This window comes from Caretta caretta, chromosome 19, assembly GCF_965140235.1.
Source record: "Caretta caretta isolate rCarCar2 chromosome 19, rCarCar1.hap1, whole genome shotgun sequence".
Taxonomy (NCBI): Eukaryota; Metazoa; Chordata; order Testudines; family Cheloniidae; genus Caretta; species Caretta caretta.
In genome coordinates this window covers 7,621,929-7,637,892 of record NC_134224.1, presented here as the reverse complement: position 1 = coordinate 7,637,892, position 15,964 = coordinate 7,621,929, and the positions used below count along the sequence as shown (strand labels likewise).

At 45.5% G+C, this 15,964-nt stretch overlaps 1 protein-coding gene across 28 annotated transcripts in view; it reads right to left on the bottom strand.

The window, feature by feature from the left end:
• The window catches only part of MACF1 (microtubule actin crosslinking factor 1), a 252,185-nt gene that overhangs the window by 40,594 nt on the left and 195,627 nt on the right, over positions 1-15,964 (bottom strand). For 22 of the 28 annotated variants that reach the window (XM_048825763.2, XM_048825769.2, XM_048825774.2 and 19 more), the window contains 8 exons: positions 8,319-8,480; positions 7,932-8,102; positions 6,730-6,896; positions 5,072-5,231; positions 4,366-4,692; positions 3,254-3,338; positions 2,041-2,282; positions 851-1,057 (listed from right to left, as the gene is read on the bottom strand). In XM_048825763.2, the coding sequence (XP_048681720.2) occupies positions 851-1,057; positions 2,041-2,282; positions 3,254-3,338; positions 4,366-4,692; positions 5,072-5,231; positions 6,730-6,896; positions 7,932-8,102; positions 8,319-8,480 (1,521 nt within the window). The remainder of the gene's footprint in view (positions 1-850; positions 1,058-2,040; positions 2,283-3,253; positions 3,339-4,365; positions 4,693-5,071; positions 5,232-6,729; positions 6,897-7,931; positions 8,103-8,318; positions 8,481-15,964) is intronic. The other 6 variants (XM_048825770.2, XM_048825775.2, XM_048825768.2 and 3 more) reach the window with 1 other exon arrangement.

Genomic DNA, 15,964 nt, shown 5'->3' with positions numbered 1-15,964 from the left:
TATCCGCAGGACTCCTATGAAACAGGCCAACAGTGGAAAGAGCTAAACAGACACATATCTGAATCCTCATAGGATTTAAAGCGGACATGACCAACTTCGCTAACCATAGTCCAAAATGTTGGTCAGCATAGTCCATTACACGCTGGGTGTTTGACGAACAGCTGCCATCAGGTGACATAATTAACACATCGTTGCCTGGAAGAGGGTACTGGCTTCTTTAGCAGGTTTTAAAGCAGAGAGCAGCAAGGCAACTTGCAAGTTTAGCGCTACAGAGTATAATGAAGCAAGCCCCTTAAATGCCCTTTCTGTCCGCGGGGAAAGAGACTGCTCTTTCACACCGCAGGTTTGTCTGGGTGAGTTCTGCTTGTGTTACCTGGGCTCAAAGCTACTGGCGAAGAGTTTAGCTCCTCACTGTCCTCAGTCCCCAAAGAATAAGGTGTTAGAAAGATTCTTATTCTGAAATAAATCCCCGGGCTGTCAGAATTATGGATTACATTTCTGGGCCTGAGAGTCGCCCGCCATCAGTTTTAGACACAATCCACTCGTGCCGCAACCCAAAAGCCAGGAGCACTAAGTTAAAACAGAACTTCTCTAAGAGGCACCGAACTATCACCAAAACCATTATGAAGGCAGCCTGTTCAGAAACCAGCTAGACTCTGTCGCCAGTTCTACCACACAAACTCCCAAATCTGTTCATTTCTCAGCATTAGCTGGTGCTTCCCCATCATGCAATTCTCACGTCTATAGCTCAAGTTACGTTGCTACTTAGAGGGAAGCCGTGGTGAATCAGCTGGCATGCAGCCCCCGCCAAACCCCCTCCTGAGTGAGCCACAAGAGACTATAAGGTTACCTGTTGTGACCTTTGTATAGCAGCATCTATCTCTTCCACTCTCTGCCGGACAGTGTCACTGACCATCTTGTACTGCTCGTTGGTATCTGACACGAGTTTGTCCAGCCCTTCACGGGCTCGCCAAGGCACCAGTCCCAAGAGGGCGCGGCTCACCTCATTCACAGTATCCAGAACAAGCCTGTGCTCCATAACCTCCTTCTTAAGCTCCTGAGGAAGACACGGAGCGAGAGCATATACAGTACATCTCAGTTAACATCCCCGATACAGAGTTGGCAAGAGGCTGTTCCTACATTTGAATCGTAATGGTCTTGCGGCCAAGTTCCCTTCATTCTTTTCACCGGTACAAGATCCCCAGTGGAGCTGTTCACCAGGTTATTGTTTAGCAGGACTGCCCGTTTGCCAGGTGCTGTTTGAACCCACAGGGGAAAGGAGAATAAGGCAGCATTCGTAAGAAGGCAGATACATGCACTAGCTAGGTGCACGTCTTGATGGGTCCAAGTAATTTGAAAGAGTGTTTTCAGCGAAAGGCTGGCATCCTTGGGGGAAACTGGCAGGGACAACACGATAAGAGACAAGTGTGGATGAGCAGGGAGGGGCAGCTGCGAAGGGCACTGAAGGCAAGGACTTGTAGCTTGAATTTGATGGGGTGAACACTGGGGAATCAGTCAATCAGAAGGATTCAAAGGGAGAGCAATGGGGTCAAAGTGAGGGAAGGGAAGATGAACTTGACAGCTGTATTTTCTATGGGGGGGGCCCCGATGTGGGTGATAGAGAGGCTATAAGTGAGGAGATTACAGGCAACGTGTTACCTTCTGCTTTGTTAAGATAATTTTAATGTATTAACTGATCTTTAAGATTTCTGAGCTGCAGCCTCCCATAAGCCGGAAAAGGATGGTGCCTCATTGGCTTCTTAAAGCGAAACATTGTTGCTATTATTTGTATTCCCGTCGTGCCGACGAGCCCTCGTCACGGACCGAACGGATATTTTCCCTTCCGTTACCCCCTGCTTCTAGGCGTTGCACTCTTAAGAGCAAATTCTCTCTCAAAGAGAATAATAGCAACAATATGTCGCTTGAAGAAGTCAATGAGGCACCACCTCTGCGGTGCATTCTCAATGCAGTGCGCAAGCTCTCTGGCTCTGGTGCATTCCCAGCTTTTGACATTGAGCTCAGTATTTCAAAAGTTCTGACCTTCTGCCTCTGCTGGAATTGGGGTATCTGCTCTCCAATAGGCGACTGCCCCCCACTGGACATCAGCTCCTCCTCCACCTCACTCATCCAGCTGGTCAGTTCCTCATGTGTGGACTGGAACTTGGTGGCCAGCTGCCGAGCCTGCTCCAACGTCCTGAGAGCCTTAGAGCTAGTGGCTGTGATGTCCGAGTAACGAGTCTTGATGCCATCCAGCTTCTCCTGGATGAGCAACACCTCTTCCCCTGAGAGATGGAGACACAGTTAGTTATGCATGTCCAAAGTTGGTTTTCTTTTAAAGTAGCCTGTTTTCCTGCTTTCTGATTTAAATGGCTACTTTCAGAGTCCCTTTTCATCAAGTCAATGTAAGCAAGAAGCCGTTTTCACAACCATGGAGCTAATTTTGCAACTGATATTTTCCTTCCAGCCAGGGAAAATTCCTCCTTCTTCCCACCATTGAAATGAAACCTGCAACGAAGTCTTTTTTGCTTGCGGTTCCAATAAAACCCTGACCTTACCAGTACTTTGTTCTTGACTAACGCGTGACACCTCTGAGAAAGAGGGAGTCATTTCTGAGAGGACAGGAAACGGAGGAGCTGATTTTTTGTTATATCAACTTTTCTAGAACATTTGTTCATAATGCAGACTACCTCTTAGTAAACAGACTGCCTTAAGCACCACCTCTCCTCCCACTCACGAACGGATGACATCCACATGGCAACTGCAGCAATGGCTTACATAGAAAGTAATATTAGGAAAATGCTTGGTGTATTTTTAGCCTCTTTTAATGTGATTTAGCAGCTGGAAAGAAGGCGTTGAGCCTGTGCTGGGTTGCAAGCCAGGTCTGTGGAGATCACCAAAAGGTGAACCACCCAGAACTCTATTCGGGAACTTCTGCTCGACAGCCGTCGGCATGTTCAAGGGGAGGGCACGTCTACTGCTCTGTGTTTGTTCAGTGCCTAGCACAGTGGGTTGACCCTTAGGCACCACCATAACAAACATATTAAATACTAACTCATGGCCTACCACACAGAATGAATGTGTGTGGGACACCATCCGGCTCGGCAGCGTCTTAAAAGAAGCCAACATCAACAGCCTACTCTGAACCAATTATTGTAATCAAGAACAACCAGGCTTCTCAGGTAGGCCAAAGCTTGGCTGCGGGGAAGTGCCTTTATCAGACCAGGCGTTGCAGTCTGTTCATCTCTTCCGGTACCTGTGGTTTGTTTCAGAAGTGCTTGCCCGTTTTTAATGGCTTGGTCCACATTCTTCTTTCTGTTCACGATCTCCTCGTTCAGGGCCTGAATGGAAAGAACCAACAGCAGTTACCCTCTCCAAGAAGAGGCCCTTCAGCTGCGCAGGTGACCGAGTGCAGGAGAGAGAGGAGACGGACCCCAGGGAAAGCATAACTTTCTCTTTCTCTGTATTCCCCATGGATCAGAACCAGGTAGGTTGCATGTCCTTCCTGCTCCCCCACCACTACACTTCCCTGACAGGCTTAAGGTCTTGTAACTCAGAGCTAAGCACAGTTCTTTACCACCCTCCGCCTTTGGATCTGTATTCATGAAGCATCCACTCTTGTATTAGAAATTAACCAAAGACTAAATTTACTGTGCAAAGACTGGCATATACTTAAAAACTTATACTGGCCTAGGTATGTTGGCCAGGAGTCTGGGAAAAAAACCACACCCCCCTAGCAACATAGCTATGCCTGATAAACCCCCTAGTGTAGACTCAGCTATGCCAACAGACGAGTGCTTCTGTCAGCATAGGTAATGTAATTCGGGGAGATGGTGTTACTACACTGGCAGACAAAACCCTTTCAGCATATGCTACATCTACACTGGAGGGTTATGCTGATATGGCCTATGTCTACACTACAGAGCCTATGAATGAGCGGAAACAGACCTTGCCTCTCAGAAGAGGTGTTCAATGCTGGACTAGGGCACATTCCCATGCTCTTTAAATTCACTTATTGCAGGGAGAAAGACTGGAAGCTCTAAAGAAAAGTCCTGGCAGGTCTTGTTTATTTAGCCCAGGAGTTGGATGCAAAACGTCTGAATAATTTACAGTCTATGGGACACCAGGACACCCTTTTTATTTTTTTTGGGGGGGGAGGGGGTGGGTAGGAGGGATTTGAGGGGAGGAGAGTTGTTTTTAATAAATGAAATAAGTTTATTTTATCCAACTTGAGAAAAGAGAGGCTTGTTTTGATGTTGGTTAAAATTAGAGTCAAACAGAAACAAAAATGGATCAAAACAGTTGCTCTATAGCTAAATAAATAAATAAACAAACAAATAAATATGAAAAAATGGAAAATGGCAATACCAGCTGGTCGGCATGCTGCTTTTGCAGGACGTCCCGTTTATAATCCTTTACGAATACCAAGCTGAGCTTGTCCTCAACCTCGGCCAGCCAGTTGAGCACTTCCACCTCATCCTCCCCAAAGAGCCTAGCGTTGGACAACGCCTGATCAAGCAGGGCTGCCTTCCGGCAGCACCGATCTTGAATCTCGCTGTACCGGGCCTGCAGCGAGTCTAGCTTCTCTGCCAGCAAGCCCTGTTCAGCTACGCAACTCAGGGAGGTGAGAGACTGCCCAAGACTGACTGCCTGATTCACGTCAGCCGCGCGACTCTCTATGTCTTCCTCTAGTGCCTGAAAATCCAGGGTGACAAAATGGACAACAGACACAAATGATTGAAAATGGAATAAAATGGGGGAAAAAAACTAAAAGAATGAATTTAATTCATGATCAAACAAAGTAAAGACAAAACCCACCAAGAAGGGCACAAACTATAACAAATAAAAGGTTTAAGTTGGTTGCAAAGAGTAAAAGACACAACAGTTACATAGTTACATTATGGCCAGAAGCAAACAATGGGCCACCCATGTTGTGATTTCTCAAGTTCTCTATTTCAAAAGCCTGTAACAGCTGCCCCCATCACCATGCAGACAGCTTTCTGCACATCTATGTGTAACAATGGCCGACGTCTTCCATCAACAGTTTTGTGTTTGCTTGGGGACCATTTCCTACCTTGTGACGGGTGATCTGCTGCTGGATTTTAGCTGTCTGAGTACCAATGGGCTCAGAATTTGACAGTTTTTTCTCCGTCAAAGATAGCCAGTCTGAAATAGGCTCAGTGGTCTCATGGAATTGTTTAGCCAGAACCAGGATATCTTCCAGTTGTTTTTGCCTACATCAAGATAACCACAAAGCTGCTAATTAGGCGTTAGGTCTTTTGTTAAAAAAAAAAAATCAGGAAAGTTAAGCAACTTAATGTTTGAGCGCCACCTTAACCATAAAGATTTTATTGCACTATGAAGCTTTTAACATGCTGCAGTGACTAGAGGTCTGAGTGCAAGGAAGAGAAACACCTCTCTTCAGTTCAGGTGTAACATCTTGTCAGGCAAACCGGAAATGGAAACACACACGTTCCCTAGCAACTGCAGAACAAGGCCCTTTTCACTGATGTTGTGTAAGGGGCCAAGACAACTCCCACTGAAGTCAATAAAAAAGGCTTCCGTTCTACACAATTAGCTTTTCTGCCATCAACAGCACTGTCATAGAAATCTCCCGAAATGACAAGGGGTATTGCTAGAATCCTTAAATGTCAGGCTTGTAAGGTGCTGGTGAAAGGTTCCAGATTGACAGTCCTTGAGACCGCGGCCTATTGATTCAACTGGAATTTCAAATACTGTAAACTGAGGTTGGCCCTTATGGGTGGCTCGACACATCATTATACTAACTAGACCATGCAGCAAACTGCATCTTGTAAATGAAATTTGTGCAGCAGAAAGGTGCAAACAGTTCTCTGGAGCTGAAAGTCAAACTAGGAGGAATAAAAATAAACCCGCACCGCGAAGAGAATTAATTTCATTTAAGCATCTCCACGGCACTATAAAACTGTGCCATCTGTTTCACCCTCCCAATGCACATTTTAGTTTGGCGTGTTTTCTGGTTGACACTTGCTGTTTCCAGGATAGTCCCGTAAAGGAATCTCACTGAACTTCCCAAGCGTTGCTATCTGATGATTACAAACAGCCCACGACAGCGGCCAGTGGATTAACACTGGCTGCAAACCCAAAGTGCTGTACTAGCAAGAACTATTCTAAAGATCTGATTAGCTGACTGCTGGATGGCCAACCAATGTACACTGAAAACAGTTTAAAAACACATGCACAAATGCTTCCGTCAGTCAGAAAGCAGCTTGTAAGTGTAGAGTGTAATACAAACAAACAATAATAAACTGGTCTTAGTCTAAAGTACCCAGGACAGCGAGCTCTGTAAACAATTCCAAAATACCGATCATTAATGGACATGGGAGAAATTGCCACTACACTTTGCCAATGTGTCAATAAGACGAGGAAACAGATCATTGCCAGACTGATAAGCAGTTTAAGGCAAACTCTGGGCCTTTTACATGACTTTACAATGAAGTAGGATATCCCAGCAAAATACAGATTCTAAGGCTGGAAGGGACCACTGTGATCATCTAGTCTAGAGCAGAAAAGAAATTCAGAAGCTTTCCAGTGACAATATGTTTCATGCTTGTCCTCCACCCTTAAACAGGCAGCATATTCTACCAGATACATTGGTGGAAAGAACATGTTTCATGCTGGGCACAGAGGAATTTCTCCGCTTTCAAAGCTGAGACAAAATGAAGTCACTTCTTTCCCACTTTTCTTCCTTACCTGGCTGCTGCCTTGCCAAGCAGTCCTGCCCATCTATTTTCAAGACTCTCCAGCTGGCAAACAATCTTCTCTCGGTCCGTTGGCTCGGCCGACTGCGCTATCCTTCCGCCCTCTGCCTGAATCATCTCGACAGTGGCCTTGCGATCATCCAAGAGACGCTGGAGCAGCTTTTACATAAACATTAAAACAAAGAGGGATAAAAGTTACGAAGTTGAGTCAGCAGAGCTACTTCTGCCTCCAAACACACCAACCCTCTAATTGTGTCTGAAAACTATTAATAAACACTGGGCTGCATCCAAACCCAGCTGAGCAAATCAACAACAACAAGATTTTTTTTCCCTCCCAAACTCAAAAGACCATAAAAATGCCTCCAACAAATCCAACACACTTGATTCAACAGAGAAACTTGAAACTTGCTCCCCAAACTGTAAACGTTATGTTTTAACGTTCGCTCGAATCTCCTATTAAAAAAAATCTCACCGTACGTGATGAAGTTTTGTGGTTTTTTAAACTTTGTTTTACCATTATTAACATTTATGAATGTTCCATATGTTAACAAGTCTTATTCATAACCTGTATGTGTTACCTAAAGATAGGGTGACCAGCTAGCAAGTGTGAAAAATCGGGACAGGGGATAGGGGGTAATAGGCGCCTATATAAGACAAAGCCCCCAAAATCGGGACTGCAGCCGGTCACCCTACCTAAAGACCAATTTGTGTTTGGCCAACCCTCTTCTCTGTTTTTTTATTTTGTTCAAATTCCAAAACCGAAACCATACACTACAAAATCTATTTGATCCAGATATAAAATAGTTGTCAGCATGAGCAAAAACAAATGTGCTGTTGTTGAAGAAAAAGAAACAGGCAGCGAATTTCACGACAGTATGACAGCAAAATAGTACTGGAGCTAGAGAGCCAATCTGCCTGTCCTTCATACAACTCTCATTATTAGCCTGTTAAGATGGCAGGCATGGGGAACAAGACCAGAACCCATACAGTATAATGGTAGAACGTGAGAAAGCCACAGCTGCGGAATGGCTGCCGTAAACTAGCAGAATTACATGAAATCACAGTTACCATTTATATTTTTAAAATGATGGAGCAGACACACTTGTTCGGCTACGAGCAGCGTACTGTGCTCGTGGCCTCTACATCCTTCCCTCCTGGATATGGTTTGGCGTTCACTATCTCCAGGTCACTTACCTTCTGCTCTTGGATCTGAGCTTTCACCACTTTGTATTCAGCAGAGGGAGGTTTCTGATTGGAGATGAGCTCCTCTGTGTCTACCAACCAGCTCAGCAATGGCTCCAAAGCGTCCTGAAACTTCCCACAATGCAACAGGGCCTCTTGTAGCTGTGTGATTCTCTGTGCCACCTGCATTGTACATACACACGTCACTAGAGGAAAAGCGTCCTCAAGTTACACTAGGTGACAACAGAGCAACTGCTCATGGTCTTTGGCACTGTTACAGAATCAATGGCTCTGTTTCAACTCTAGATGCTGTTCCCTTTATGTCAGCTGGCTCACCTGAGTCAAGACAACGGCTTACTGCATCAAGCAACGAGGGCTCCTCTCTCCAGAGGTGCTTACCTTTTTGTTGAGAGTGTTCCAGCGGGCGTTGATCTCCTCCATGTCATGTTCCAATCCCTGTACGTCGCAATTTTTTCCTGCACTCTGGATGAGTCCCTGACCCAGTCCGTTTACTTGTTGCAGTTTTACCTGAATGGGATCCACTTGCTCCTTCTGAAACATCTGAACAAGAAAGGGGAATTGATTTATAACCTTCAGTTCCCTTACGCAGCACCGCCTCATCTGCTAATGGATACACTTTAGACTACAGTTCCCAACCTTCTCCAGAGAGCAAGCAGAACATTTTCCTTTCGCTTCTTCTGGTGCAGTTACTTATTTTTTTTAAAGGAGGTTTGTTTGTTAGTTTGTTTAAATCTTTCATCTGCCCATATCCAGTATAATCATAGAATCATAGGACTGGAAGGGACCTCGAGAGGCCATCTAGTCCAGTCCCCTGCACTCATGGCAGGACTAAGTATTATCTAGACCAGGGGTCTCAAACTCAAATGACCACGAGGGCCACATGAGGACTAGTACATTGGCCCGAGGGCCACACCACTGACCACCCACACCCCCGCTGCCCCAGCCCCACCCCTTCCGGGAGGCCCTGCCCCACTTCTTCCCATCCCTTCCCATTCCAACCCCTTCCCTGAAATCTTCCCTCCGGGAAGCGGCCGGGACGGCGCGGGGGCGGGGCAGGCAGGCAGGGAGGGAGCCTGCCCTACCCCCGGTGCGCACCGGGCCAGAGCTGCTCTAGGTAAATGCTGGGGTGGCCGCGGGGAGCTGGTGGGCTGCAGAAAATAACTCTGCAGGCCGCGTGTTTGAGACCCCTGATCTAGACCATCCCTGACAGCTGTTTGTTTAACCTGCTCTTAAAAATCTCCAATGACGAGCACTTCAAGTATCTACAGGTCTCAGGCATAGATTATGTCTCAGACGCAGCCATACAGTCTTTTAAATCTGTAAATCCCATGGAGAAGCCCCACCTAGATAGCCAAGACCCAGTCACTTATGTGACTTATACCAAGACCCAGTCAGATGCTCAATAACAGAAATCAAAGCAAATCTTATCATGGCAGCGTTGAATTGGGATGGGCTCTACACTATATGAATTTTGTCAAACGATCGAAACTTTAGACACTGGGAAGCATACTGTATTTGTAAAGACCAAGGGAACAAGAGAAAGGCAATGGACGATTAATGTGTTAGCTGTTTATCTGAGATCATCCCATGTATTTGGCAGAATCCTAGTCTGCAAGTCCTGTGGGGAAAGCATTCCAACCAAAAAAGGGGTTTTGGAAATGAAGGAAGGAACCTTGCCGTTGGGAGGAAGAACAGCAGGGAAAATCCCGTTTTTCAAGGAGATAAGTGCCCTTATCAAAGACTCAAATCTCCTGTAATTAGCTGATGATAAGCCAGACCCTAGCAGTCTGTATTCATTTCCTTTCCTCCACAATAGTGTCATTCAGTCTCAATGAGACAAGGCAGCCAACCAAGGCCACACTGTGCAGGAAACGGGGGAACATGAAAGGCAAATTCTGAGCAAAATCTGAGAGGTAGGACCAGCTCTGCTTCATCATAATGAATAACACAATCCAAAACAGGGATGGATACATTGTTCAAACAGGGCCTTGGGCTGCTAGCTAGAACAGATCATAGGTCAAACGCTGACAAATAGAAGAACAGGAAAGATTACAGTGCTCTCTCTGTACTCACAACCATCTTCCTCAGAGATAAATGCAGACAACCTCTCTTTCTTTTTCAAGTGTGCTTGAAAAAAAACACCATGTACCCAAGGATATGGATATTGACAAAGTCTAAACATTCCATTTCAGATAGACTTGTGTCAAAAACTCCTGAGAAGCAAGCACTCGAGGAAGGTTTGGAAAAGGTCTCTGGTATCAGACAATTGCTTTATCTCCGAAGGGAAGAAAGTCAGTGACACGCTGCCTATAAAGACAGCCTGCCTTCTGTTGCTTTGCCACATTTTCAAAGAAAAATCTTTTCCTCCCCAACTGAAGTTCAGCAGCTTGTCTACATCGTGGGACTATGCCAGGAATATTAACTCAAGAGTGCTGGAAGACACAGTCCAGAGCTATACGCTCGTGCAGAATTATTCTATGGTTATAAGAAGTGATGGTGACATGAAATAGCTAATTCTCCAAACACTTCTGTTACTGCTCTTATATGGAGCTGGCTGCCTTACATGAAAGGATCAGACTGATAAGTCAGGCATGCAAACATTTGACTGGAGCACTGTGCCTCTTCCAGTGTACTCTGACCTAAGCCTTTAATATAAAACTGGCCTTTCTTTTTTTTTTTTTTGGTAACTAGAAGCTTTAAAACATTTTTTTTTCCAGGATCCAAATGCACAGCTCCTGACACCCAGCAATGAATAACTGCAAGGTGTGTACGCACAATCCAGAAACCAAAGCCCATTTCATGAGGATCATTTAAAACGCAATCACATGCATAATCGCATTAAGAGCGAATATTTCTAACACATTTATTCTTCAAAGCCAATATGCATACACAAGATTCCAATGTTTTAATTTATTAAGCTTCACTGGGACTCAAATTTGAAACAAATATTTAATGTGCAATCTATCTTTTACATAGAAAAACATGATGAGTGAAGTTTCTGAGAAGCTGTATTTGGTTAACTGCATGGACTGACATTCTGTTCAGGTACGTCCCTCTCATTTTGAGAGCCACTTTCCAATGACTCTCTTTAAATTCTACTTTGTTCCTATCATGGATGACTGCATCCTGTGATCTCACTCCACTTCTTAACCCTTTTATTGCCGAACACAAAAACAGGCATTATTTGGTGATTTCCTGTAGGAGTGCCAGCACTCCCTCGGAACAAACATTTCAAAGGGAACATATGAGGATACGTGTTACAACATTGGGAGTACTTTTTTGCTTCATGCCCCTGGTACTTTAGCCATAACTCAGCTGGTTAATGCTAAGATACTCAAGGTACAGGGCATTTTCCTGATGCAAACCTAAACCTATCAATGGCTCGAGGCATCACTGGTTCCAAAGGGTTAATAACTAGAAACATTTAATGTAAAATACAGTCCCAATGGAGAAGCAACAATGAAACTGAAGCAGTAAATCCCAGATAATAGCCACATCAAGTCAGTACCTTGATGTCTCTCTTTCTTTCCTAATTTACTGACTGGAACTTGGTTTGGCAGTGAAGGCTGCACTTGAAGCAAAAACTCAGTATAAACTGATTGCCCTCTCCTTGGGTTCCCCTCCATTTCAAAGCAGTTCTCTGATGCTGAGGTGGCTGTGGGGTTTTTAAATGGGTGGCATAGTGTAAAGGATGAAGAATTGCCGCTGAATCAGGTTTATGGGCTGGGCAATTGGTAATGTCTTCCCAATGCTTGTTCTTCTAACCTACATGGCTGATCAATTAGGGTTCAGATATGGGAATACCATGCATTAAAAAAAACCTGATACTCTTTATAGCATTTTTAAAATTTTCTTAATACAAATGTTGTTAGCAAAATACTGAAAAGAATTACACTTATTTTTCTCCTGATATTTCAGAACCTCTTTGCCCCTCTTTATCATTTAAGAAAACCTTAAATGAGCGCCTATTGTATAACATGTATGCATTGTTTTCACTCCATTTGCTTTACAAATTCTCTTTAGTAACAGAATTTTGTATTTGAAATGGTGCATCTAACTTCAGCAAGAAAAGTCTTCCCGTAGCAATCTCTAATTTACTTTTGAGTAAGCATAATGTATTTGAATAAGTAAGTCACTTGAAAAGTTTAGGGAAAGAATTTTCATAATCTAACAATTGTCATAGTTTACCTCCCATGCTTGCAAAAGATATATATTTCCCACCCCCAAAGCATTGGCCTACAAAATTGAACTCTTTTTAATTGGGAAAAGACCTACCTCAAGGTTTACAATACAGAAAACTGATATGACAGAGGGGACAATCAGTGCAGTCTGTACCCCACAAAAAGTGTGAGCAAACTGTCAGCTAGGTAGGAGTCAGGACTTCTTCTCCCCACCCCCACAAACGAAGGGATTTCCTGTCTGACACACCCTGTGTAAGTAACTGAGTAACAAATACCTCATTATCTGGAACTAATCCATCTGTTACAGCAGGAGCCCCTTCCGCCACAAGAACTGTGATAGGAGGCCCTTCTGTGTCCGTCACTGTGGTAGCCAACGCTTTCACTCCAGATGCTGTAGAAGATAGTTCTTTTGCTAGGAGGTGTAAGAGAGGAGGGGGGTCTTCCATTCCCAACGCAGCTGCAGGAAGCATCTGTGTGCTGTGCTCTGAGGCACATGATGCCCTGGGTGCCTGGCCAGAGGCAACAGGCTCCTCCAGCCCAGGTGATGCAGTAGCAAGCTCCTCCATGCTGAATGGCAAGGCCGTGGCCAGCTCTTCCATCTCTTGTGGGGACGCAGCATGCTCCTTTGTGCTGGAAACTGCAGCAGCGTTAAGCTCTTCTGGTCTGGATGCTGCAAGGACGGGAAAGCCTTCCACACCCAGAGTGTCAGTGGGAAGCTCCTCCATGCTGGATGGCATGGCAATGGTAGCATGTTCCTCGGTATCTGGCACTCCTAATACAGGCTCCTCCGCAGCTGGCGGCTTGGCCTCGGTGACAGGCTCCTCCGCAGCTGGCAATGCTGTGGGGAGCATCTCTGTGCTGTCTAGATTGCGGGGGGCAAACTGCTCTATGCTAAATGCGGCTGCAAGCTCCTCCTCAGCGGTGGCGACCATGGAAGGACGCTTCCCTGCGCCAGCACACGCGTGTTCCACGCAAACTGGAGAGCGAGTATTCCCACATGCAAACTGTATACCAGCCACACAACTTATTATCTCATCTGCCCAGCTGGGTTCAAACAGCCAGGCCAGGTCTCCTGGTTCCCAGGTATCGGCCTCCCCTGTGGAAACATCCAGCATTACCTCTCCAACCATTCCTGGCACGTCCTCCTGAACAACATGGGCACTTGGGAACTCTTCACCAGGAGTAATCCCTTCCACATGCAGCAGCTGACCCAGAGGCACTGTTTCTTCTGACTGCAGGTCCTCAGTGGACTCCACCCATGCCTCAGAGTCCTGCTCGGACATAGAATCACTTGGAAAAGTTGCTTGAGAAAAACAGTGAGTATCTAACCGTTCCGCTCCATGAATTTGGCCCTCCAATCGATCGCTCTCTCTGTCCAAGTCTGTGACTTCATCCTCAGAGGCCAGTTCTGAGACACCCCAGTTTGAGAATTCAGTCCTTTCAGACAGAGGGTGCTCCTTCTCTTCAGAACTATTAGCCCCCTCAGCACTGACCTCATCTTTCAGCCAGTAAAAATCCTGCTGGGAATGCAGTTCCTCCGCACTTGTGGCAGGAACTAATGGCTGACAGTGGAAGGAATGGCTTGAGGATGCTCTCCCTGTATACTCTTCAGAGGTCCTCTCTATTTTACTGTAGGTTTCCAATGAGGCTTGATCTCCTTGGGGCATTAACGAACCACCACTGGGATGGGGAAATGTTCCTTCACAACAGGGCATTTCCACTGTATTTGCCTCAGGAGACACTGTCGCTTCACAGCTTAGTATTGCTCCTACTACACAATCTTCCACTGGCTCTTGATCTGTCAGCAGGTCAGTTTCACATTCTTGAGCATCCTCTAAGTGACTTATTGGCAAGAGCTGCTGTGGCGATATTGTCTCCTCTGCAACCCTAGGACTGGAAACCCCCACTTCTTCAGAGTCTGTCTGGGTGACAGAGGAGGTTTCCTTTTCAGAGTAAGGCTCTGTAGTGGGTTCTATTGTACTCACCACCTGAGAACTGTATGTGACATCAAAGTCCTCGAGATCTGACACAATAGCAGAGTCTGCAGCACTGACTTCGAAAGGAGCGGTCTGCTGACACTCTTCCGTTTCAGCCTCTGCAAGCTTTTCTGATGAGTCTGTTTGTGAGTCCAGCCCTTCTGAGCACATCCCAGAGACCGGGCCCTCTAGATCTACTGAAGCAGCTCCATCTCCTTCTTCACTCAAACACTGCTTTTCTAGTTCAAGGAACATCTGCACAGAATCTGTGTCAGAGAACTGCTCTGGGACAACAGGACTGACACCGTGCTCTGAATTTGGAGTGAAGTCCTCAGCTTCAAATTGAACGGTTATGTCTTCAGTATCACACACGTTAGCTGTAAAAGCGCAGTTTAAATCCTGGTATGTTTCCTGGAGAACAGAAGCTGAGCAGTTATCCTGCAACTGTGAGTCATCACAGTGCACTGGGTGGTGAACTGGGTGGTTAGAGGTCCCCAGGACACCAGCAGAAGAGTCTGCTGTCTCTATTGTCACTGCTGTAGCAGATAATTGTTCCCTTTCTTCAGAAATATCTGCCAAGCAACAGTTCCTTTTCTCATCTGTCAATAGAACAGTCTTTCCTCCCTCTGACAGCATCTCCTCCTCCCACTCCTCCTCAGCCTCCATCATTATCCATCTCTCATCCTCTTCAAATCGCAGCTCAGACTCTGTTTTTTCTCTAAGGCTGGGGGTGATGAGAATATTCATTCCTGAATCCAGCATCTCTTCACTGAGGCAGGGAGATAGCTGTACAGTTTCTACAGTGCAGTCTGCTTGGGGCGATTCCAATGTTTCATGATGCCCATCACTAAGGCTTCCTTTAATAACATTTCTTCTTGCTCTTGGCCATGTTGCACTTGAGAGTTTCTGGTCCCGTGTGATAACCATGGATGTTGCAGGTGTATCTTCTGGTTTCAGAAGGGGTTGGCATTCATCCTGGAAACAGTCATAGCAGTCTTCACTTAACTGTTTCGCCTCCTGAACTTCTGGAATGCCAGACGATTTGGAGACATGTTCCAAAGTTAGTGATTCTGACATCGGTTCCCTGTGGTCTGAATGTCCAGAGTTCTCAGCTAACATGGCACTTGACTCCCTTTTTTCTTGTAAAGAAGTATTTGATGCACCAGCTTCTGAGACCTCACTCAAGGAGGCCTCAATCCTTTCTGCAAATTCAGGGAAGTTTGGTGGCATAAAAGATTTCCACGATCTCCTGTTTACATTCTCTTTTCTTTCCGGGTTTGGCCTTCTTCTAGGTGGAGCTGGTGCTGACTTCGAGACATCGCTGCTGAGTTTCAGTGCATCAAAAATGACTCTTTCGTCTAACTTTTTACTTTCCGGTGCCCTTGATTCAAAGACATTGGATGCTCCTAAAGTCCCATTGCTAGACATAGTACTGGCATCCACCTTATCTATGGTGCTTTTGGAAGGCTGATTAAGTTTAGATCCCTGATCAATTTGTTCATTTATTCTCATTGTGTCATATATAGACCTCTGGGGGACATAGCAGTCCTCTATATACCCATCCTCTTCCTCACCTTTCCCCAGGCAAGTGGGATTCTGCCGTAAACAGTCTGGCCTGCTTAGTGGCTTGCCCATACTTCCTTAATTCAGGAAGAAACAACCTTGTTAACTTTTTATCCACAACAAAAAGAAATGCATTCTGTGTCAGTTAAAATCCCTTTCGATTTTAGACTGTAATCCTAAAAAGAACTCGGACACTGAAATTTGTATTCCACAGAAGTCAAATGGCAATCCGCACAGAAGCAAATCTCCATTGTAGTAAGGCTCCCACAAAGTCGCATTCCATAGCCCCTCCCGTAATCCTGGT